Source organism: Oryctolagus cuniculus, chromosome 7 (assembly GCF_964237555.1).
Source record: "Oryctolagus cuniculus chromosome 7, mOryCun1.1, whole genome shotgun sequence".
In the NCBI taxonomy this organism is placed as follows: Eukaryota; Metazoa; Chordata; class Mammalia; order Lagomorpha; family Leporidae; genus Oryctolagus; species Oryctolagus cuniculus.
The window spans coordinates 59,386,584-59,412,517 of NC_091438.1; the positions used below are offsets into that span (position 1 = coordinate 59,386,584).

General features: G+C 37.8%; 1 protein-coding gene across 7 annotated transcripts in view; it reads left to right on the forward strand.

The window, feature by feature from the left end:
• Positions 1 to 5,435, forward strand: part of LRIF1 (ligand dependent nuclear receptor interacting factor 1) — a 30,872-nt gene extending 25,437 nt beyond the window's left edge. For 3 of the 7 annotated variants that reach the window (XM_051856167.2, XM_070077881.1, XM_008264708.4), the window contains 2 exons: positions 3,103 to 3,369; positions 4,223 to 5,435. In XM_051856167.2, the coding sequence (XP_051712127.1) occupies positions 3,103 to 3,369; positions 4,223 to 4,654 (699 nt within the window). In that variant the 3' untranslated portion in view covers positions 4,655 to 5,435. Of the gene's footprint in view, positions 1 to 463; positions 1,971 to 3,102; positions 3,370 to 4,222 lie in introns of all 7 variants that reach the window. The other 4 variants (XM_008264701.4, XM_008264700.4, XM_051856166.2 and 1 more) reach the window with 2 other exon arrangements.
• The last annotated feature ends 20,499 nt before the right edge of the window (positions 5,436 to 25,934 follow it).

Consider the following 25,934-nt stretch of genomic DNA (forward strand, 5'->3'; position numbering starts at 1 on the left):
AGAAGGGTGCAAGGTGATGTTCGATTTATGCATATATTATCTAGTGATCATATTAGAGTAATTAGCATATCTGTCACCTCAAACAGTTTATTTCATTGGGAAGAGAACCTTAAAAATCTTCTTGCTATTCTGAAATATAAATACATTGTTAACTGTGGTCACCTTGCTGTGCAATAGAACTTCAAAACTTGTTCTTCCTATCTCACTTCTAGATAGATGTTATTTTTTTTTTACCTATTTCTTACTCGTGAGAGGATCTAAATCAAAACTAACTATACTTGTGTCTTTTATTGTCTCTCCTTCTTTAAAACCTTTGTTTTTTCAATATTTTTAAAAACTTAAAATAGGAAATTATATACTTGTATAATTTTATATTTTAAAATACTTGCAATGATTTGTTTTTGAATAAAATGTATATACCATGTAGTATGTTGTGTTTATTTACTCATAATCTTCTTTTAAGTGTTTCAGGCTGCATGTACCAAGTAGTTCAGACGATTGGCTTGGATGGAAAAAATCTTCTGCAGTTACTTCCAATTCCTAATTCTTCTGGAAATTCTATACCACTAGTTCAATCTTCAGTCATGTCTGATGGTTTAAAGGGGAACACAGGAAAACCAGTTCAAGTTACTTTTCAGACTCAGATTTCCAGCTCTTCCAAAAGTGCATCAGTTCAATTGCCCATTTTTCAGCCAGCCAGTTCTTCAAACTATTTTCTTACAAGAAAAGTAGATACAGCAGAAAAAGGTAGAGTTACTACTGTGAGAACTGAAAGTTTTACTTCATCAGCTTCTAAAGTTAAGAGACATGGTATAAAAATGGATGGACTTACCATGCAAACATTTGCTGTTCCTCCGTCCTCAACACAAAGTGGTTCATCTTACATTGTAGTCAATACCCAGAGTCTTCCAGTGACTGTGAAATCTCCAATTTTGCCTTCTGGGCATCATTTACAGATTCCAGCCCATGCTGAAGTGAAATCTGTACCAGCATCATCATTGCCTCCTTCAGTTCAACAAAAGATACTTGCAAGTGCAACCACAAGTACCTCGGGAGCAATGGAGGCCTCCCAAATACCAACTGTTATTTATGTATCGCCTGTCAATACAGTGAAAAATGTAGTTACCAAGACTTTTCAGAATATTTACCCAAAACCTGTTACAGAAATAGCAAAGCCAGTGATACTAAATACCACACCAGTTCCAACGAATGTTGCTACAGAGACGCAGTTAAAAGGTGGTCAGCATTCTCAAGCTGCTCCAGTGAAATGGATTTTTCAAGAAAATCTACAGCCTTATACTCCAGCTCTTACTCCTGTTAAATCTTCAAATAATGTGGCTTCAAAGATTCTAAAAACTTTTGTAGACAGGAAAAGTTTGAATGATACTATAAATATGCCACCATTGAGTACCTTCAGTCCTAGTGGGACACAATCCATAAGTATGCCTATTAAAGATAATGCTTTGGTTATGTTTAATGGGAAAGTCTATCTATTGGCTAAGAAGGGTACAGATGTTCTGCCATCACAGATTGACCAACAGAATTCTATTTCTCCTGATATTCCACTAAGAAAAGATGTATCACGGGTAGTGAGTTCAAGTCCAGTAACAGAAATATCCAGAGAGGTTTTAAATATTATTCTGGCTAAAAGTAAATCTTGCCAGATGGAGACAAAATCATTTTCAAATACCTACCTTGCTTCCTTGGCCAATCTAAGGGCAGAGAAGAATAAAAATATGGAGAAATCATCTCTCTCTACCACAGAGCCACATAGTATGAATCAATCCAGTAACTACCTAAAACAGAGTAAGACTTTATTCACAAAGCCAGTCTTTCCAGATGGACTTAGTACAGGACAAAATGCCCCCAGAAAAGGAAATACCATCCAGTGCATAGAGAAAATAAGTTCCTCTGTTGATGCAACAACTGTTACTTCACAACAGTGTGTGTTCAGAGACCAAGAACCAAAGGTAATTTTCCCATGTCAGGGTATTTATATCTATATATATATAGCAAATTTTTCTTTCTTAGTTCTCAAAGTTATCTATGATGCTTCTGCCCCACCCCATTTCATTGCACACACGAATGCTTAATTAAGTCAAAGATTTCATCTGAGTAAATATTTGAGAAGAAACAATTGGGAGAATCAAAGCATATATTTCTGTTGAATCATTTGGTATGCCAAATCTTTTAAAAAAACAAATCACAGAGCCAAAAGGTTTAGAAGAATTGGGGGAGGGTAATGTGATTTCAAAGCTTAGTAAAATTTGTGTGTGCATGTGTATATTTGCATACATATGTACACATACATACATATTTGCATCTAATTGCCTGCTTTTAGTAAGTGAATATGGATATAGGAGAGATTTTTTGTGTGTGTGATGGTAGTAGAAAGATTCTTAGAAAATTTTTTAGGTAGACTGGAAAGGGTAGGACAGGGCTAGTCAGTACCTTTTAGTCATCTGTGGAAATAGGCTTTTATCAACATTTTGGGCTGGTGGGATTTTTTGTTTTGTTTTGTTTTGGTAGAAAAGTTACTTTTTTCCTCCTTTAGCCCTTCTTTCTGACTCTTCACCCAATTACCCAACATACCCTTCTATGCTAGTTAAGTGTTTATGTGCTCATTAAATGTATGTACCCACCTTTTCCTTGCATACTTAGACATATACATAACAATATTAGCATCTCTCCCTTTCAGTTACAGAATTCTTTGAAGTACAGAGATGTAAGGAGGTAAATTCTGATTGTTAAGTACTAAGTTGATTAAAGGTGTGAGGTTTTTCCCGAAGACTACAATTTCTAATATTACATAGATTATTTTTAAGTTGTCATTAGCTTGTTTTTACATTTCAGTTGCATGAGAATTGACTACTTGGAACCTTTCTAGTGCAACCAACTAAATGTGAAGTTGTAAGGAAATATTTTATTTGTACTCAGTCAGTTTCTCAAGTGTGCAGGATAAGGCAATGATAATGCAAACCAGCCATTTAGGATTTTCAAGTGTGGTATATTCTCGTGTAAGATTAGATAATCAGTTGTTTGCCTGATAAAATAACTTGAGTACTTAACAGTTCTGTTTGTATTTTCTTGTCCTAATTCCAGATCCAGAATGAGATGGCATCGACATTAGAAAAAGGTACTCAAGAAAGAAATGAAAAGAAGGATCCTCAAGGAAGAAGTAAGGCATCTTATCTGAAGAGTGATGCTGAATTTAAAAAGATATTTGGTCTCACCAAAGATTTGAGAGTACGCCTTACTCGAATTCCTGACCATTTGGGTTGTGGAGAAAGTTTTGATTCCTTTAGCAGTTTAGTGAAGAGTAGTACTTTGAAAGAGACAGAGCTTATGGTGAAAGAAGAAAGAAAACAGGTAATAAATTTTAAATTCTTTTTGGTAGGTACTATAAAATACATGGTTATATTAATTTTTGGTTTTTAGCCCTATATATTATATGAATTATGGTTGTTAACCAGATTTGTAGAAATATGTGCAATATCAAAATCATTTTAATAAGAATCCTGTATATATATATATATATATATATATACAGTTGAAATGCATCCCCACGTTTTTATTCACCTAGTGTTTATTTTTCTGTTGTAATGTTATAAGAAAATGGCCCTACCTTTTTAACTAGTTACCCTACCTTGAAGACTTTAGATTAAAGGAAATAATGCAAATACAGTATAATATATAAACATGAAGATGCTAATTACAATATTACTCTTATTACAAATAATTCAAGCAACCTCTTAATAGTCAGTAATGCTGAAAAGAAATGTTCCTATGTCTACTGTCATTCTACTTATAAATATATCATTATTATCTAATACTCTGAACTTCAGAGCAGCCTTTCCAGTCTAACCCTTCCCAGTGAAGATCTTCCATGTGTTACTAATTACAAAGGAAAATAAATAATTAAATCAATAGTATTTTTTGACTGGATCATAAGTGATGTTGTTTTGGTGGTAGGTCAGAATGGCTTCTAATACTTGATGGAAGCAGTAAAATAAAAATGAAGCGATTTATTCTCAGTATAATTAGGCTATTGCTATTCATACTGATACCATACAGTGGGAAACATTTCTTTTTGCTATGCTTTTCATTGAATTGACTTTCATTGCTAAGTATTTCTATCTGCAAACACTGTTAAATTTGAGAGTTCATTGTTTATATGGTAATAACATTTTGCTTTTCTTTTGGAATCGTAACATTGCAACAGAGTTTTGATAAGAAAAGGAAAGCGAAAACCCCTAAGAAGATGGATCGCACAAAGAGAAGAAAAACTAAGAATGCTAGTACCACAGTTATCAATGGGGGAACCAGTGCCACCAGTTCCCAGTTCAGTATTTTATCAGCTTCAGATGTATCACAGCATAGCATTGTCACAAGCCACAGCAAAACCAGAGAAGAAAAGAAAACTGAGACAGAGCACTGTACCCACGAGAAGCAGGAGAAAGTTGCATTGCATTCCAATGCAGTTTTTGAACAAGGTCATTCCTTTAATAAAAATTATACTGAAGATATTTTCCCAGCGACACCACCAGAATTAGAAGAAACCATTCGAGATGAAAAAATAAGAAGACTTAAGCAGGTGCTGAAAGAGAAAGAAGCAGCTCTTGACGAAATGCGTAAAAAGATGCAACAAAAATAAAATGTCCTATACTTAAAGACTTCAGTGAAATAACTGTTTTTTTTTTTTTTAAGATGCTATTGGCTGAAATACAGTAGTCCCTCCATATTCACAGGGAATATGTTCCAAGACCCCCAGTGGATGACTGAAACTATGGATAGTATTGAATCCTATATATACAATCACTGGGGTCCCATCACAGTTAACCTGATAGCTGAGATGGCTGCTGTGTGACTCATGGGTGGAAACTGTATATCGTGTTGATATGCTGGACTAGGGGAGATTTTTCATCACACTAAGGATAGCTTGCAATTTAAATTTATGAACTGTTTGTTTTTAACTTTTTGGACCATGGTTAACCATGAGTAACAAACTGCAGAGAGTGCAGGGGGGGCTACTGTAAGTAACTTTTAGATGCATTCCAAAAGTATCTTTGAATATGAAATTTTTTTCTTCATCAGATTATAACATTGTATTTAAGGAATACAGAAAAGGGTGATTCACATATGACTTGTGAATAATCTACATGAGGTATCTGAACCTTTGTCCTAGATACCTTTTTTTGGAAGGAAAAGTTTTATATTTTTCTATTATTTTAACTTGAATTTCCCAGGTTTAAATATTTGTGCAAGGTTTTTTGTTGTATCTTTAGCTAAATTGCTCAGGTGTTACTACAACAATAAATAATTAGTGAAATTCCACAACCCAAAAAAGAAAATTGGTTCTAAACTTGACTTTCCTAATGAGTTTGTATATGCACTTGCTTGATCTCTTTACCCATAAAATGTTACCTTCTGCTTGCCGTTGTTGTTGCTATTTTTTATTTCATGAAAGAAAATGCACTACAACATTATTTGAATATTTGCACATTTCTCAACAGTGAAAGACATTTTTGTAACTTTACGAGGTAATTTTATATAATCCAAATAGAACATATATGGAATTCAGGCTATTTGATATATTGTTTACTTAATGTGATCTTAGGCAAATGCTGCTGCTGTTGCTCCTGCTTTGAAGTAAGTGTACATTTTAATAACATTTAATAACAAAATGCAGACCTGATCAGTGTTCACATTTAATACCTTTTAAATTGTAAAGCATTTTTTTAATTGAGAGACATTTTTCTGTCTGATTAATTTTTGATTTGGGAGAGTTGGGAGTGGTATGGGGATAAGGATTAAGAATGCGGAGGAGGAAAAGATTATAAGAGGGTGATTAACATCCCTGGAGGCTTAAAAAAAAAGTGCACAGTGCAACAAAAAAAGAGTAAATCACAAAATATTGAAAAGGAGTGAAACAAATGTAACAGATTTATTAAGATTCAATTCAACATAAGATAAAATGCACCCTCTACGAGTGGTTTACAAGCATCAGCACTCTTAATTTCAGACCATTTTCACCAACCTCCAAACTCCATACTCATTAGCGGGTGTTCTCCATTCCCTAATTTCCACCCTAGGAAACCATTGATATATTTTTCTATCCATAGTGTTGCCTGTTGTTAACATTTCATCTATGTGAAGCCATAGAGTATTATTTCTTTTGTGATTGGTTTATTTCATTTAGCCAGATGGTTCCAAAGTTTATCCGTGTGGCAGCATGTGTCATTATCTGTTGCTGACTAATATTTCACTATATGGATATACAGTCATCTTTCCTTATCCTTAAGGGATTGGTTTTGGAACCCAAAGGATCCCAAAATGGTCAGAGGTTCAGATCCCAAAAATAAAGTGTCATAATATTTGTGTATAGCCTATACACATCATATTGTGTATGTTAACTCATTCCTCATGTACTTAGTACAATGAAAATGCTGTATAGATAGTTGTTTATTGTGTTCACAATATTGAAAAAAGCCTGTACATGTTCATTACAATGCAAATTGTTTTTTAGTATTTTCAATTGTGTTTGTAGACTCCACAAATGTGAAACCCACAAATACACATTGCCGACTTACTACACCTTATTTATTCATTCATCTCTTAGGGACATTTTGGTGATTGACACTTTGGGCTGCTAAAATAATGTTGCTATTAATGTTATGTGGACATTTGTTTTCATTTTTCTGGAGTATACATCTAGGAGTTTAATTACTAGATCCTACAGTAACTCTGGATTAATATTTTGAGGGACTGCCAAACTATTCCTGTGAGGTTTTGTTGTCCCTACTCCAGTAAAACATCTTGCCAAGGATATCAGTGATGTCTGTTTTTCCAGATCTGGTGATAAACTGTCAGTCTTATCAGCAGAATGTAATTTAATGAATCATTACTTCCTTTGAAAAATATTTAGAAGTAGTGTGCACATGTTGTGAAAAAATCAGAAAATACTGCAATCCAAAATACTAAAAATTAGAACTTCACACTCCCATCCATCCAGAGTTCACCACTGATAGTACCTTAATGTAGATCCTTTTTATCTTCCTTTGTGCTCCGTGTATATGATTGGTGGTTTTGTAACTAGGGTTCTTATGCATACTATCCTGAATCATTTCTTAAAAAAAGTTTTTAAGGTGAACAAATTTCATGTATTTCATACATACAGAGTTAGGAACATAGTGATACTTACCACCCTGCGCTCCCTCCCACATGCTCCCAGCCTCTCCTCCTCCCTCTCTTACTCCCTCTTCAGTTTTTTCAGTGATTTGCTTTCAGATTGCTTTATACTCATAAGATTAACCCTACAATAAGTAAATAGTTTAACAAATAGAAGAAATAACAACACTGTTCCTCAATGGTAGAGTACCAAAAAATGTAACCCATAGGAGTGAAATTGCTATTTTGAGATTCAATGATTGCTTGCAGCTCTTTACTGTTGAATATCCTGCTTTTGAAGTTAACAGTCTTTAGCTTTTCCTTTCAGTAAGTTTTCAACTCTTTACTACTCAAGCCAGATTCACCCAGGATATCTTTTATAGCTGGTTTTGGCAAAGCAGTTACTAAATGTATTTTATCTAGCTATTAGAGCCTGTAGAGCTCTTTTAATGCAGTACACGTTTTAAAAAATGGTATTTATTTAAAAGACCAGTCTCTTAACCTGACACTTTTATCCTTGGTAGTTTTTGCTTAGAGAAGACCATGTTTCTCCTGCCTCACTTGGTAATTCCTTCTCTTCTCCCCAATCAATGTTTTTTAAGTACCCCAAGTCTTAGTCCTTGGTTTGCTTCTCTGCTTATACTGACTTTCTTGGTAATCTCATCCAGTTTCATGGCTTTAGACACTATATGCTGACAACTCATGAATTTTTATGTTTACTCCCAAACCCTCTCTCTTGAATTCAAACTTGTATAGCTAATTGTATATTTAGTATCTCTATTAGATGTCCAAAGAAACATGTGAAACTTATGTCCAAAAGTGAAATTGTTCTCTTTTCCTGGACCAGTTTCACACAGTATTCCTCATTTGAGCTGATGACAGCTCCATCCTACCAGCTGGTCAGGCCAAACATCTTGTTCTACTTGACTCCTTTCTTTGAAGCCCCATACCCAATAAAATTCAATTAGTCACAGTTTCAAAATAACCCAAACTAACCACTTTTCATCTCCAGTTCTACCTTTAACCCTGAACTGGGTAGTTAGCCTCATTAAGGGTCTCTCCCCTACCTTTGTACGTCTTTGGCCTATTCTCAGCACGATAGCCAATGATGAGGCCTAGGAGATTCCTCATTATCCTCTGTTAAGGAATAGATAGCCAAGGTGACCAAGCAAGTACATTTCTTTGGTTCGTAATATGCTAGTAATGTCTGATACACTCCTTCAGTTTCTGTCCAGATCATAAGGTGGAATGCTGCCCCCCCCCCAAAAAATAATGGTTGAGGAAAAATTAAAAGAAAATCGAGCATTAAATATGCAAAAGGGCAGGCCTGCACTGTGGCTCAATAGGCTAATCCTCCGCCTGTGGTGCCGGCACCCCGGGTTCTAGTCCCTGTCGGGGCACTGGATTCTGTCCCGGTTGCCCCTCCTCCAGGCCAGCTCTCTGCTGTGGCCCGGGAATGCAGAGGAGGATGGCCCAGGTCCTTGGGCCCTGCACCTGCATAGGAGACCAGGAGAAGCACCTGGCTCCTGGCTTTGGATCAGCGTGGTGCGCTGGATGCAGCATGCCAGCCACAGCGGCCACTGGGGGGGCGAACCAACGGCAAAGGAAGACCTTTGTCTGTCTCTCTCTCTGTCCACTCTGCCTGTCCAAAAAAAAAAAAAAAAAAAAAAAAAAAATGCAAAAGGGTAAGTGGTTGGAGTGGAAGGACTTTCCTAGCAGGTGAAACATTTACAGGTTGAGAGAGCATGGCATCTAAGAACTAGAAGGCACATGTAGCTGAAACTTGAGAGCATGGTCTTAATGGCAAGAAAGAGGTTTAATTATTGAAGAGATGGATGAGGCGGAGCTGATCTTTACTCCTTTGAGGATGATTTGATTATCTTGCCTGGAGACTTCATTTTTTTTAAAAATGCTTTTAATTAAAATAACCTTGTCACTGTCTGATTTGTCCAATAGTTACTGAATGTTTGTTTTCAAATAGCTCAAAAGGTTTTATTGAATTACTTCTTCAACATGAGTTGAACTGCCTTACATGGCCTTTCTTCAGGTCAGGAGGGTTGTCCTGTGTTAGATCGTAGCAGAGGAACACCAACCCCTTTCAGAGCCCTTACCACTTCTGGGCCCCTAGGCACGTCTTTTGGCAAAAATTGTGAGGCATGTCACCCCCAATATCAAGTGGGCCTGGGCTGCCCTGAGCCACCTCAAGATGTTCGATGAATCCCGTAGCCCTATGACAAGAGCAAGCGGATGGTGGCTCCTGCAGCCTTCAAGGTCATGGGCCTGAAGCCTAGGATAGTTTGCCTACCTGGAGTGCCTGATGCATGGGATTGTCTGGAAGTACCAGGCAGTGAAAGCCACACTGGAGGAAAAAAGGCAGAAGGCCAAGATCCATTACCTGAAGAAAAAGTTCATGGGTCTACAGAAACAGGCCGAAAATATAGTGAAGAAAATTAATGGGCCCGGTGCCATGGTGCAACTGGTAAAGCTGCTGCCTGCAGTGCCAACATCCAATATGCACTCTGGTTTGAGTCCCGGCTATTCCACTTTGATCCAGCTCTGTTATAGCCTGGGAAAGCAGTGGAAGATGGCCCAGGTCCCTGGACCCCTACACCCGCTTGGGAGACCTGGAGGAAGCACCTGACTCCTGGCTTCGGGTTGGCGCAGCTCTGGCTATTGTGTCCATCCGGGGAGTGAACCATCAGATGGAAGACCTCTAACTGCCTCTGCCTTTCAAATTAAATCTTTAAAAAAAAATTAACATTCACAGAGATCCCCAAGATTCATGGGCTCCTGGTCTGAGCCCAATAAAGACTATTCCTCATGCTTAGCCTGGTCTGCCCTTATTATATCTGGGAGCCTGGGACCCAGAGAGCTGGGGCAAAAGCGGGCCTCAGGCACTTCTCCTATGGGAGACATTCCTGCAAGTCAAAGCTCGTAAGAGCTGTGCGGACACGACTGGTTTGTTACCTGCTCAGGATCATTTCTTTAGAAAAGATTTGCATGGATGAGCTGGAGCACTCATTGGAGGGGAGCCCCGCATTGTGAATGGGAAGGTCTGTGGCTCAACTTCCCACTTGGTTCTGTATACCCTGCAGCTGATAGAATGTGAGGAATGGCTGGGGCCTGCGTTGTGACCTAATGGGTGAAACTGCTGCCTGTGACACCACCATCCCATATGGTCCCCTGTCCCCACGTGGGAAACCTGGAAGAAGCTCCTGGCTCCTTGCTCCTTGGCAGTTATGGCCATCTTGGGAGTGAACCAGGGGATGGAAAATTCATAATGTCCCTCTCCTCTCCTTCCCTGCCCCCCTAATTCTTTCAAACAAATAAAGTAAGTTTGAGAAAATGCTTGGTGTACTGTGGTCCTGGTGTTGTAGAAAGGGTATTTATAGGTGCACAGCCTGGGAAGATGAGCAACCAGGGATCATGGACATTGCCTTTGCAACTTCCTGTGTTTTGTTTCTATAACATGACTTTAAAGAAAAAAAAATGCTTTTAATCAAAATCTGTGCATGATTTTTCAGCTCAATATTTATGGAATGTTTATATAGTTCAAAAGTTTTAGTGAATTTTTCAACACCATATGTTCTTTACGTGACCTTCAGATCAGAGGAGTTTTCTTGTATTAGGTCTTATTGCTTCTGATGCGTATGTTATAGACTCTCATTCAAGAGAAAGGGTTATGCACATTAGCTCTCTGGTCTCAGCTCTTTTATTTTTGATTGTTGAGCAGGTATTCATATAACTAACACATTCTAATTTTTTATTTACTTCATTGTTAGTTTCAGTTCCACTATGTGTTTGGTCTCCTTGTGTTTCTTCATTGATGTTTGCTGTTAGGTTTTTTTCTCCCCACTCTACACTCCACACAGTTGGGTAGCAGTCTGCGTTTAGGTGATGTTAACCTTAAGAGTTAACCATGATAAGTTCAAATCAGCAGCCCCTAAGCTTTCTTTATGGCGTTTTTAGAGTCCCAGAAACTTATTCATGCTTGGACCAAAAGAAATATTAATTGGCTAGGTCTTATGTAGCATAACACATTAACAATTAACATGGTAGTTTAAAGGAATACCTTTTTTTTTTTTTTTAATTTCACAGATCTGTAGGTCCTAGGTCCAAGTGGGTTTGGTTGGATTCTCTGTTTAGGGTCTCACAAAGCCAAAATCAAGGTATCACTCAAGCTCTATATTAGAGGAAAAAATCTTTCAGGCTCATTCAGATTGTTGACAGAATCCAGTTCCTTATGATTATTGGACAAGTTCCTATTTTCTTTTAGATGGCATCTGAAAACAGCTGTTGACAGTGGCTTTCCAGGCTGTGAGGTCCCCTCTTCCTTAACAACCAGCCATGCTGCCTCAGATTGTTCTCACACTGGGAGTCTCCCTAACTTATGCCAGTAGCCATGAAGCTTCTTTCAAAGGGCCCATGTGATTAGAACCACTCTGGCACTATAAATTAATCAAGGAAGTGATATCATTCCAAGGCTCACCCACACTCAGAAAAATCAAGGATCCTGGATTACCATTAGAATTCTGCCCACTGCATGCACTAACATATTCGTATTCATTCGAAGAAATATAGAAATTGAAGAAAATTTAATAGAACAGTGTTGGAATCGTCTGACTGTTGGGCACTATATATCTTCTCAGGTTTTGGAATCACGTTAGACACTACCACCCTTAATTCCTGTTCTACATTATTAGGAATGCAATTTTATCACAGCAATTATTGAAGGGGGAGAAATAATCTTTATATAGATAATGAAATACAGCATGGTTTAGTGTTGAAGCTGTGAACTATTAGAAATAGTACTTCATGCAAAGTCCAACAGATAGTATGTATCACCCTTAAAAATTTAAGGTAACTTACTGCAGCTCCGTAAGTTTGGTGAATTGAGGACCCTCAGTGCACAGTTTGGGACTAGCAAATCTAAATCAATGTGATTCATCTGCAGAACCATTGTAGCTCATGGCATTCTGGCCACAGGGATTGGTTCAGGTGTAGTCCTTAGCAAGATTTTCCCAGGAAGTTGGGATAATAGGCACTTTCCTTCTAGGGTCTAAAAGGACTGGGACTGTTGGAGCTATATTGCCATACGGAAGCAGGCCAGCATGAAGATGAAGCCAACACATGGAAATGGGCAAAGCCAACACCATCAAAACACAGAGTCAGAGACCTGACTGAACAGTGACTGAAGTCATAGTTACTTCTACTTCTACCTCTGGATTTTATAGTCATACAAGTATGATCCACAGGTTGTCAATCTGAGCTGAGTTTTCCCTAACACCACTTATTTGACATATTCATTCTTTGTACATTTTAAAATATATACTATATACATATATTCATTAATTTTAATGAAGTTCCTGCTATTTACTAGGCACGTTTTTAGGTACTAGGGACATAATGGTGAATGACAAAATCCCTTCCTTCGTGGAGTTTAGAGCAGTGAAGAATGAAATTTAGGGGCTGGCATTGTGGTATAGCAGGTTATGCCTCTGCCTGCAGTGCTGGCTTCCCATACAGGCGCTGGTTTGAGTCCCGGCTGATCCATTTCAGATAGCTCTCTGCATATATGCCTGGTAATGCATAGGAAGATGACTCAAATACTTGGACATCCATGCCCATACATATATATGTATATGTATATGTGTATATATATATATGCAATGTAGATAGATAACATCTCCAAGCATATTAAGTCTACTGTTTTCCAATTGAATTTTTAAATATCCTATATAATGATCTTGCAAAAATTTTTGAAGATTTATTTCCACACTTGAAATTTTGATATGTGAAAAATTGTAATTAAAATATTTTAATATGAAGAATTATAACTCTAAAAGTACTTAATGGAACCCATTGTATATATTTATTAGTATACTAGATGTTTTCTTTCAATTTTTTCATGTCTTAAAGATTTATCCATTAATTCATTTCATTGTTGTGTGGTATATCATTGTATGAATATACCATAGTTTAGACATTTTATTGTTGATAGACATTGAGTCTTTTCCCAGTGTTGCCTGTTACAGACAATGCTTTCATAAGGAGGCAACCATTTAGCCTAGTAGTTAAGATGCCTGTGTCTGACATCAGAATGCCCGTGTTCAATTCTTGGCTCTGGCTCCCAGTTCCAGCTTATTTCCAATGCAGATCCTGGGAGACAGCAGGTATTGGCTCAAGTAAATAAGTCCCAGACATCCTTGTAGGAGGCCTGGATTGAATTCCCAACTACTGGCTCTAACCCTGGCCCAGCCGTGACTTTTGTGGGCATTCAGGGAGTTAATCAGCAGTTGGGAGCTCTCTTTTAGCTTCTCGAATAAAACATAAAATAAAATTGTGCTTAATCCTTATATGTGTAAGCTCACATTTCTGTAGGATACTTAGGGTGGAATGGTTTTATCATGAATGATAGTACACTCCTGTATAAGGTGGTTATATTGTATATTCCTCGTCCTATGCAAACAAAAGCTAGTTCGTTTTTTAATTTCTTTATCTGAAAGTCGAGTTACACAGAGAGAGAAGGCGAGGCAGAGAGAGAGAGAGAGAAGAGAGAGAGGTCATCCATCTGCTAATTCACTCCCCAATTGGCCTCTACTGCAGGAGTTGTGCCGATCCGAAGCCAGGAACCAGAAGCTTCTTCCGGGTCTCCCATGCAGCTGCAGGGGCTCAAGGACTTGGGCCATCGTCTACTGCTTTCCCAGGCCATAGCAGAGAGCTGGATTGGAAGTGGAACAGCTGGGACTCGAACTGGTGCCCATATAGGATGCCGGTGCTGCAGGCTGCAGCTTTACCTGCTATGCCACAGCGCCAGCCCTAGTTTGCTCTTTTATTTGTTTACTTACTTATTTATTTAACCAAAGTGGTATTAGGTAGTAGTATCTAATTTACCTAATTCCTAATAAGTTTGAGTAACTCATCATGTTTTTACTGGTCATTTGAATGTCCTCATTTGTGAAGTGTCATGAAAATTTTTTTACTCATTTTCCTAAATTGTTCATACTTTGTCAAGCATTTTTAAGAATTATTTATGTATTCTGGATATAAAATTTGTTGATTATATGTGATGCAGATTTTTTTCTCTGTGGTTTATCCTTTCAATATCAGAAGATTTTTTTTGTTACTTAGAATGTAAACAAGTTCATCAATATTTTCCTTTTGTGCTTGTTGAATCATATTTTTTAAAAATCCTGACCTACCCCAAGAAAATTTCCAGTATCTTCCAAAAACTTTAAGGGTTTTCTTTTCATAGTTGGACATTTATCTCATCTGGAATTGATTTTAGTAGCTGTTCAATTATTTATTTCCATGGAGATATTCAAGCTTTTTAGTACCATATATTAGTGCCACATGTGTCATATACCAAGTTCCTATACCAGCATATAGTTCATTGTTCTTTCTATTCTTGAGCCAATATTGTGTTTCCTTGATTATTCTTGCCTCAATAATGCTTTTATATTTGATAGATAATGTTGTCTACCATGTATTTCCCCTGGAGTATCTTGGCTTATTTCCACTTCTTTAAATTTCCGTATAAACTTTATAACCATTTTCAACTGTTAACTGAAACATATGCATTATTCTGCTTTTGGTTATGATAATATTTGAAATGTATATCAATTTTGGGGAATTGATACTAACCTTTTAAATCCATGAAATGAAGATTCCATTTATTTAGGTCTACCTTAGTTTCTCTCAATAAAATTATCTGATTTTCTCCATATAATTCCTTTTTTTCTTTTCTTTTTTTTTAAACTTTTATTTAATGAATATTAATTTCCAAAGTACAGCTTATGGTTTACAATGGCTTCCCCCCCATAACGTCCCTCCCACCTGCAACCCTCCCCTTTCCCACTCCCTCTCCCATTCCATTCACATCAAGATTCATTTTTAATTCTCTTTATATACAGAAGATCAGTTTAGCATACATTAAGTAAAGATTTCAACAGTTTGCTCCCACACAGAAACATAAAGTGAAAAATACTGTTTGAGTACTAGTTATAGCACTAAATCAAAATGAACAGCACACTAAGGACAAAGATCCTACATGAGGAGTAAGTGCACAGTGACTCCTGTTGTTGACTTAACAAATTGACACTCTTGTTTATGGCATCAGTAATCACCCTAGGCTCTTGTCATGAGCTGCCAAGGCTATGCAAGCCTTTTTAGTTCACCGACTCTTATCTTATTTAGACAAGGTCATAGTCAAAGTGGAAGTTCTCTCCTCCCTTCAGAAAAGGTACCTCCTTTGATGACCTGTTCTTGCCACTGGGATCTCACTCGTGGAGATCTTTCATTTAGTTTTTTTTTTTTTTTTTCCAGAGTGTCTTGGCTTTCCATGCTTCAAATACTCTCATGGGCTCTTCAGCCAGATCCAGATACCTTAAGGGCTGATTCTGAGGCCAGAGTGCTGTTTAGGACATCTGCCATTCTATGGGTCTGCTGTGTATCTCACTTCCCATGTTGGATCGTTCTCTCCATTTTTATTCTATCAGCTAGTATTTGCAGACACTATTCTTGTTTATGTGATCCCTTTGGCTCTAAGTCCTATCATTATGATCAATTGTGAACAGAAATTGATCACTGGGACTAGTGAGATGGCATTGGTACATGCCACCTCGATGGGATTGAATTGGAATCCCCTGGTATGTTTCTAACTCTACCGTTTGAGGTAAGTCAGCTTGAGCATGTCCCGAATTGCACATCTCTTCCCTCTCTTATTCCCACTCTTATATTTAACAGTGATCACTTTTCAGTTAATATAATTCTTACATATTTTAATTACATTTTCTTTGATTTGCTTAACTTTATAAATATTTTATGACATCTGATTTCAGTTTTACTTTCTACCTGATTGTTATTGATATGTCAAAATACACTAATTTTTGAACAAGTAGATTGACCTTTATATCCAGTAACTTTGCAAAACTCTCATTAATTTTAATGATGTCTCTATAGATGGTTTTGAATTGTCTACATTTGTGGTCACATGTAAATATTGGTAATTCCATCATTTTATCGTGTTTCCTTTTTCTTCACTTATTCTCTTACTTTAGAATCTCCAGTACAAGACCTGGAAGATGCTCCCGGCTCCTGGCTTCGAATTGGCACATATCCAGCCGTTGGGGAGTGAACCAACAGATGGAAGACCTCTCTCTCTCTCTCTGCCTCTCCTTCTCTCTCTGTGTAACTCCGACTTTCAAATAAATAAATATTTTTAAAAATTTTTTAAAAAAAGAATCTCCAGTACAATACTAAATAATTATTTTACTCTCAGAATTGAAGGAAAAATTTTCAACTGAAAAGACATAAGACTGTGGTTTCACTGCTGAATTCTACCACACAGATCAAGAAAAACTAAAAACAACCCTTCTTACACTCTTAAATTGAAGAAGATTACATATAATAATATTCTGCCACAAAACCCAGACAGGGACAATACAAGAAATGAAAATTTTGGAAGTCAGAGTTACAGAGATATAGAGGGAGAGACCAAGAGATCTTCCTTCCACTGGTTCACTCCCCCAGATGACTGCATTGGCCAGCGCTTACCCCAGCCAAAGCCAGGAGCTTCATCCACATCTCCCACATGTGTGGCTGGAACCCAAATATTTGAGTCATCTGCTACTACCTTTCCCAGGCCATTAGTAGGGAGCTGAATCAAAAGTGGAGCAGCCAGGATTTGACCCATCGCCCGTATGGGATGCAGGTGTCACAAGCAGCAGTTTTTTTTTAACTTTTATTTAATGAATATAAATTTCCAAAGTACGGCTTATGGATTACAATGGCTTCCCCCCCATATCGTCTCTCCCACCCGCATCCCTCCCCTTTCCCACTCCCTCTCCCCTTCCATTCACATCAAGATTCATTTTCGATTCTCTTTATATACAGAAGATCAGTTTAGCATATATTACGTAAAGATTTCAACAGTTTGCTCCCACACAAACATAAAGTGAAAAATAATAGATGATTTTTTAAATGATGATGAAATCAGATCAGACCTATTGTCATGTTTAATCCCAGTGAGAGTCAAGTTGGAAATTGATAATTTCTTCTTCTTTTTTTTTTTACAGAAGATCAGTTTAGTATACATTAAGTAAATATTTCTACAGTTTGCACCCCCATAGAAACACAAAGCGAAATATACTGTTTGAGTACTCATTATAGCATTAAGTCTCAATGTACAGCACACTAAGGACAGAGATCCTACATGAGGAGTAAGTGCACAGTGACTCCTATTGTTGACTTTACCAATTGACACTCCTGTTTATGGCATCAGTAATCTCCCTATGCACCAGTCATGAGTTTCCAAGGCTATGGAAGCCTTTTGAGTTCACCGACTCTTATCTTGTTTAGACAAGGTCATATTCAAAGTGGAGGTTCTCTCCTCCCTTCAGAGAAAGGTACCTCCTTCTTTGAAGACCTGTTCTTTCCACTGGGATCTCACTCACAGAGATCTTTCATTTAGGGTTTTTTTTTTTTTTTTTTTTTTTTGTCTCCCAGAGTGTCTTGGCTTTCCATGCCTGAAATACTCTCATGGGCTTTTCAGCCAGATCCGAATGCCTTTAGGGCTGATTCTGAGGCCAGAGTGCTGTTTAGGACATCCACCATTCTATGAGTCTGCTGAGTATCTCGCTTCCCATGTTGGATCACTCTCCCCTTTATTTTTCTATCAGTTAGTATTAGCAGGTACTGGACTTGACTATTAGTCCTTTCATTATGATCAATTGTGAACTGAAATTGATCACTGGGACTGGTGAGATGGCATTGGTACATGCCACCTTGATGGGATTAAATTGGAGTCCCCTGGTATGTTTCTAACTCTACCATTTGGGGCAAGTCAGCTTGAGCATGTCCTAAATGATTCTTTATTTAGGGGACCCAAAGAACTCTACTAAGAAACTATTGGAACTCATAGAAGAGTTTGGCAAAGTAGCAGGATATAAAATCAATACACAAAAATCAACAGCCTTTGTATACAAGGCAATGTCATGGCTGAGGAAGAACTTCTAAGATCAATCCCATTCACAGTAGCTACAAAAACAATCAAATACCTTGGAATAAACTTAACCAAGGTCCTTAAAGATCTCTACAATGAAAATTGCAAAACCTTAAAGAAAGAAATAGAAGAGGATACCAAGAAATGGAAAAATCTTCCATGCTCATGGATTGGAAGAATCAACATCATCAAAATGTCCATTCTCCCAAAAGCAATTTATAGATTCAATGCAATCCCAATCAAGATACCAAAGACCTTCTTCTCAGATCTGGAAAAAATGGTGCTGAAATTCATATGGAGACACAGGAGACCTCAAATAGCTAGAGCAATCTTGTACAACAAAAACAAAGCCGGAGGCATCACAATACCAGATTTCAGGACATACTACAGGGCAGTTGTAATCAAAACAGCATGGTACTGGTACAGAAACAGATGGATAGACCAATGGAACAGAATTGAAACACCAGAAATCAACGCAAACATCTACAGCCAACTTATATTTGATCAAGGATCTAAAACTAATTCCTGGAGCAAGGACAGTCTATTCAATAAATGGTGCTGGGAAAATTGGATTTCCACGTCCAGAATCATGAAGCAAGACCCCTACCTTACACCTTACACAAAAATCCACTCAACATGGATTAAAGACCTAAATCTACGACCTGACACCATCAAGTTATTAGAGAACATTGGAGAAACCCTTCAAGATATTGGCACAGGCAAAGAATTTCTGGAAAAGACCCGGGAGGCACAGGCAGTCAAAGCCAAAATCAACTATTGGGATTGCATCAAATTGAGAAGTTTCTGTACTGCAAAAGAAACAGTCAGGAGAGTGAAGAGACAATCGACAAAATGGGAAAAAATATTTGCAAACTATGCAACAGATAAAGGGTTAATAACCAGAATCTACAAAGAGATCAAGAAACTCCACAAAAACAAAACCAACAACCCACTTAAGAGATGGGCCAAGGACCTCAATAGACATTTTTCAAAAGAGGAAATCCAAATGGCCAACAGGCACATGAAAAAATGTTCAAGGTCATTAGCAATCAGGGAAATGCAAATCAAAACCACATTGAGGTTCCACCTCACCCCGGTTAGAATGGCTCACATTCAGAAATCTACCAACAACAGATGCTGGCGAGGATGTGGGGAAAAAGGGACACTAACCCACTGTTGGTGGGAATGCAAACTGATAAAGCCACTATGGAAGTCAGTCTGGAGATTCCTCAGAAACCTGAAGATAACCCTACTGTTGGACCCAGCCATCCCACTCCTTGGAATTTACCCAAAGGAATTTAAATTGGCAAACAAAAAAGCGGTCTGCACCCTAATGTTTATTGCAGCTCAATTCACAATAGCTAAGACCTGGAACCAACCTAAATGCCCATCAACAGTAGACTGGATAAAGAAATTATGGGATATGTACTCTTTAGAATACTATACCGCAGTAAGAAACAATGAAATCCAGTCATTTGCAACAAAATGGAGGAATCTGGAACACATCATGCTGAGTGAAATAAGCCAGTCCCAAAGGGACAAATACCATATGTTCTCCCTGATCGGTGACAACTGACTGAACACCAAAAAGGAAACCTGTTGAAGTGAAATGGACACTATGGGAAATGGTGACTTGATCAGCATAGCCCTGACTGTTAATGAACAACTTAATACATTATCCCTCTTAGTAGTTTTTTTTTTTTATCTGTTCTACTTAATATGACTGGTTTAATTCTGTAATTAATACACAGTTATTCTTAAGTGTTGAAATTTAACTGAAATGTGATCCCTGTTAAACACAAGCAGCAGTTTTACAAGCTCTGCCACAATGCTGGCTTCTCCATTGATATTTTTTGACACTTGATATAGAAGCATAGAACATTGCCAAAATTGTAAATGCTCATTTGACTAATCCTTTTTCCCCTAGAGGGTGCAGAAGGGACCAGAGTTGCTAGCACCTTGAATTTAGCTCCTTCAGACTCAGTTGGGATATCTGATATTCAGAATCAGAAGAGGATACATTTGTGTTGTTAGCATTCACTGCATTTGGGGCCAGTGTTGTTGCGTAGTGGGTAAAGCCTTAGCCTGCAGTGCAAGTATCCCATATGGGCGCAAGTTCTAGTCCCTGCTGCTCCTCTTCTGATCCAGCTCTCTGCTATGGCCTGGGAAAGCAGTGGAAGCTGGCCCAAGTCTTTGGGCCCCTGCACCTGCATGGGGGATTAGGAAGAAGCTCCTGGTTTGGGATCAGCACAGCTCCAGCCATTGTAACCAACTGGGGAATGAACCGGTGGATAAAAGACCTCTCTCTATATATATAACTCTGCCTTTCAAATAAATAAATCTTTTTTAAAAAATAAGAATTCACTACATTTGTGGTCATTTTTTAGCGTTGCAATAAGAAACTAGTACAATGTGTATTTGAAAATAATCTGTATTCTGCATATTGAATCAGCACCATTCTATTTGGTTTTGTCAGGTCAATTGTATTAATCATGTTTCCTAAGTATTCTCTTTTTTATTCATATATATATATTTATTTATATATATACACATAGAGCTATAGGATTTTTGATTGTATGTGAAAGAATAATTTTTTGCATGTGAAAGTGAATCTGAAAAACTTAGAATGTCCACTGAACAGTTAGTTAAATGAGCATGGTTGTTATCACTTAGTTCTAGTGTAGCTCTGACCACGGTTTCACATGAAAAAAGGGTAAGTACTCTTAATTTGTTTTTAGTTTGTTGGAGAAAGGATAGATTTATTTTTTTCCCTTCTACTGCAGTTGTATTAGTTTTCCTTTGCTGCATAACATTATTACTAAATTTAGAACTTGAAGCAATACATATTTAGTTTTTTCATTTGTACACATGTATTTTATATTTCATTGATTCATAGTAATTGTGCATACTTATGGAGTATAATAATAGGTGTATCCATCACCTCAGACCATTTTTAAATTTCTTTGTATTAGGAACATTCAAATTCTATTAGCTCTTTTGAAATACATGAATACAGATAGTTGTTGGCAACCATAGATATAATAGTATGCTGTAGTACATTAGAAGTTATTCCTACTATCCAATTGTACCCTTTACACATTAACCCCCACCACCTGTATCCATACCTCTGTCACATCTTTCCAAGGCCTAGTAACTATAGTTCTAGTGTCCTCTTTTGTAAGTCCAACTTTTCAGCTTTCACGTAATCATATAAGTAAGAACATTCAGTATGTGTTTTCTGTGCCTGATTTGTTTCATTTAGCCACTGTTCTAAAATTACATTCTTGTGAAGAATCACATACAGTTATATTTCAAAAAGGCTGTGGAGAAATGGTATTAAAAGATAATTTTATATTGATGCAAACAAATTTTGAAATCTATGTATAGCTTTTCAATAACATGTATGTTCCAGATACTATAAAATATCTCATCATATGTCTTGACTTCCAATCTTTTTAGCATCAAAATTATCTTTCATTCCATTTTTTAAACTTTTATTTAGTAAATATAATTTTCTACAGTACAGTTTATGGATTACAATGGCTTCCCCCCCATAACGTCCCTCCCACCCACAACCCTCCCCTTTCCCACTCCCTCTCCCCTTCCATTCACATCAAGATTCATTTTCGATTATCTTAATATACAGAAGATCAGCTTAGTATACATTAAGTAAGGATTTCAACAGTTTGCTCCCACACAGAAACATAAAGTGAAGAATAATAGATGATTTTTTTAAAATGATGATGAAATCAGATCAGACCTATTGTCATGTTTAATCCCAGTGAGAGTCAAGTTGGGAATTGATAATTTCTTTCTTTTTTTTTTTTTTTTTTTACAGAGGATCAGTTTAGTATGCATTAAGTAAAGATTTCAACAGTTTGCACCCCCATAGAAACACAAAGTGAAATATATTGTTTGAGTACTCGTTATAGCATTAAATCTCAATGCACAGCACATTAAGGACAGAGATCCTACATGAGGAGTAAGTGCACAGTGACTCCTGTTGTTGACTTTACCAATTGACACTCCTGTCTATGGCATCAGTAATCTCCCTATGCTCCAGTCATGAGTTTCCAAGGCTATGGAAGCTCTCTGAGTTCTCCGACTCTTATCTTGTTTAGACAAGGTCATAGTCAAAGTGGAGGTTCTCTCCTCCCTTCAGAGAAAGGTACCTCCTTCTTTGAAGACCTGTTCTTTCCACTGGGATCTCACTCACAGAGATCTTTTGCCAGAGTGTCTTGGCTTTCCATGCCTGAAATACTCTCATGGGCTTTTCAGCCAGATCCGAATGCCTTTAGGGCTGATTCTGAGGCCAGAGTGCTATTTAGGACATCTGCCATTCTATGAGTCTGCTGAGTATCTCACTTCCCATGTTGGATCACTCTCCCCTTTATTTATTCTATCGGTTAGTGTTAGCAGGTACTAGACTTGTTTATGTGCTCCCTTTGACTCTTAGTCCTTTCATTATGATCAATTGTGAACTGAAATTGATCATTTGGACTAGTGAGATGGCATTGGTACATGCCACCTTGATGGGATTGAATTGGAGTCCCCTGGTATGTTTCTAACTCTACCATTTGGGGCAAGTCAGCTTGAGCATGTCCCAAATTATACATCTCTTCCCTCTCTTATTCCTACTCTTATGTTTAACAGGGATCACATTTCAGTTAAATTTCAACACTTAAGAATAACTGTGTATTAATTACAGAATTAAACTTTAAAATTTTTTTATTTATTTGACAGGGAGAGAGAGAGAGAGAGAGAGAGAGAGAGAGAGAAAGGTCTTCTTTTCGTTGGTTCACCCCTCAAATGGCCGCTACTGCCAGTGCTGCACTGATCCGAAGCCAGGAGCCGGGTGCCTCTTCCTGGTCTCCCATATGGGTGCAGGAGCCCAAGAACCTGGGCCATCCTCCACTGTCCTCTGTGGCCACAGTAGAGAGAGCTGGACTGGAAGAGGAGCAACTAGAACTAGAACCCGGCACCCATATGGGATGCTTGCACCGCAGGTGCAGGATTAACCAAGTGAGCCACGGCGCTGGCCCCTTAATTTCTAAAAATTTTAATGATCCTCTTTCATATATTCTTTTACTAATGTCCTATTTTGTGTGGGTACTTAAAAGTTTATTATTTACTACTTTGAATATGATATAAACTTGATTATTTATGTTATATGAATTTAGTTATTTATAAATGTCCATTTGGTAATTCCATTATTTGGTATTTGTGTGAGTCTCTGTTTGCTATCTATTGCTTTTGTTGATTTTCACTTATTGTACGCCTTTCTATGGCTAATAGCTGATAATTAACTTTAAACATCAGTTTTGAATGCTAAGCATATGCCCTAACAATTAAGCTGCTGGTTGGGACTCTTGCATACCATAGTTGAGTACTTGGATTTGAGTCCCAGCTCTACTTCTGATTCCAGCTTCCCACTAATGTGCACCTCAGGGGCTAGCAGGTGATGGTTCCAGTACTGAGTTCCCAGATTCATCCCAGGCTAGAATTCTTCAGGTTCTCAGTTGGAAGATCTTTCTCTTTACATCTACTTTTGCTGGGTACTTTTGGGCACCACTCATCAGGAATCACCTCAGAGTAAACGTGCAGCCTGAGACTTCTCAGCCAACCTAAGCTATGCTTAACGCAGGTGTAAACCACAGTGGGGGCAAGCCAGGCTGTAGCTCTCACGTCTTACATCTGGTTGCGTCCCTCCTCAGTGTTATACTCTGCTTCTGTCAGGGCAGTTGTACTACTGACCCCTGTTGTGAGCTTTGAGGATCTACCCTCAACTTGGGGGTACAAAAAAGAAGTATGGCTTTTCCTCAAAGGAAGACATGCACATGGACAGCCGGTACGTGAGAAATGCTCTACATCACTGTTAATAGAAAAAATGCAATAAAGCTCACATTGAGATATAATCTCACTCAAGTTAGATCATTTGCAGCAAAGTGTGTGGAACAGTAGGACATCCTGTAAAGTGAAATAAGCCAAACACAGAAAAATAAATACCACGTGAATACCACGTAAATACCACATATTCTCCCTCCAAAGTGGGGGACTCTCAACACAGAATGTGTTCTAGATGCCAGTAGGGGTGGAGAAGGGATAGAGAGAGTTCATATTTAAAAAACAGAGGAATATGGGTGTGGTTCATTAATTTTGATGCATATATCAAACTAATATAAGATGTTAATCATAGGGAAGCTAGGTGTGGGGTATATGGGAACTCTGTACTACTTTATAATTTCTGTTTTGTAAATTTAAAACAAATTTGAAATAAAGTGTTAAAAAGAAAAGACAAAAGTAATGAGTGCTGGCAAGGATGTGGAGCAAAGGGAACCCTTGCACACTGTTGATGTAAATGTAAATCAGTAAAGCCATTGTGGTAAATGATAAGGACATTCTTGCAAAGACTAAAACTAGGATTACCATAACATTCAGCAATTCTACTAATGCGTTCAAACCCAAGAGAAATGCTGCAGAGATAACTGCACTTCCATGTTTATTGCGACATGATTTATAACAGACTAGAAATGCAAACAACTTACATGTCCATCAACTGATGATGGATAAAGAAAATGTGACACATATACACAGCAGAAGACACACAGCTGCCATGAAAAGATGAAATCTTGTCATTCTCAGCAACACAATGGAACTGGAGGTCCTCATATTAAGTGAAATAAGCCAAGCATAGAAAGAGGAGTACCTTGGGGCTGGCGTTGTGGCACAGCGGGTTAAGCCTCCTCCTGCGACTCCAGCATCCCATATGGATGCCAGTTCGTTCTCTGGCTGCTCCACTTCCAATCCAGCTCCCTACTAATACACCTGGGAAAGCAATGGAAGATGGCCCAAGTGCTAGGAGTTCAAGGTTACTGGCACCTGGCCCAAACTCAGCCATTGAGGCCATTTGGGGAGTGAACCAAATAAATAATAAATCTTAAAAAAAAAAAAAGGCAAGTACCACACAATCTCACTCGTATGTGGAGGCTTAAAAAAGATTATCTCAAAGAACTTGAAAGTGTAATAGTGGTTACTGGAGGTTGGAGAGGGAAGGAGTGGGAGATATGGGGAAAGTGTGGTAAATGGGGCAAGAGACAGATAGGAATAAGAAGCTCTGGAGTTCTCTTGCACCTTAGGGTGTCTATAGATAATGTTGTTACACTATATGTCCCTCCATTTTCAAAGATAAACTAAAAAAAATAGGGGAATCTGGGTGTTGTTCACTATCTGTGGCAGATATACTACTGTGAGATATTAGTAACAGGGAAGCTGGGTGTGGTTTATAGGTTGTGACAAATATACTAATACAGACGTATCACTATAAAGTGACCTTCCTCATCGATATAAATGCTGTTTATTCTTGATGCATATTTAACATAGTCTAAGTGTCTTTTTATTTCCTTTGGTTAATGCCTATAAGATATATTTTCCATCTGTTCACTTTCAATTTTAAACTTTTATGTTTTAGATCTGTTATAAATAGAATTTAGTGGAGTTGATTTTTGAAACAGCCTGTTGAGTATTATCTTTTCATGGGTGCATTTAGGTATTTACATTATTTGTAATTATTTTCTAAAGATTTAGTTATTTATTTGAAAGTCAGAGTTACACACAGAGAGAAGGAGAGGAAAAGAGAGAGGTCTTCCATCCGTTGGTTTACTCTCCAATTGGCTGCAACGGCCAGAGTTGCCCCAATCCAAAGCCAGGAGCCAGGAGATTCCTCCATGTCTCCCACATGAGTGCAGGGGCCCAAGGACTTGGGCCA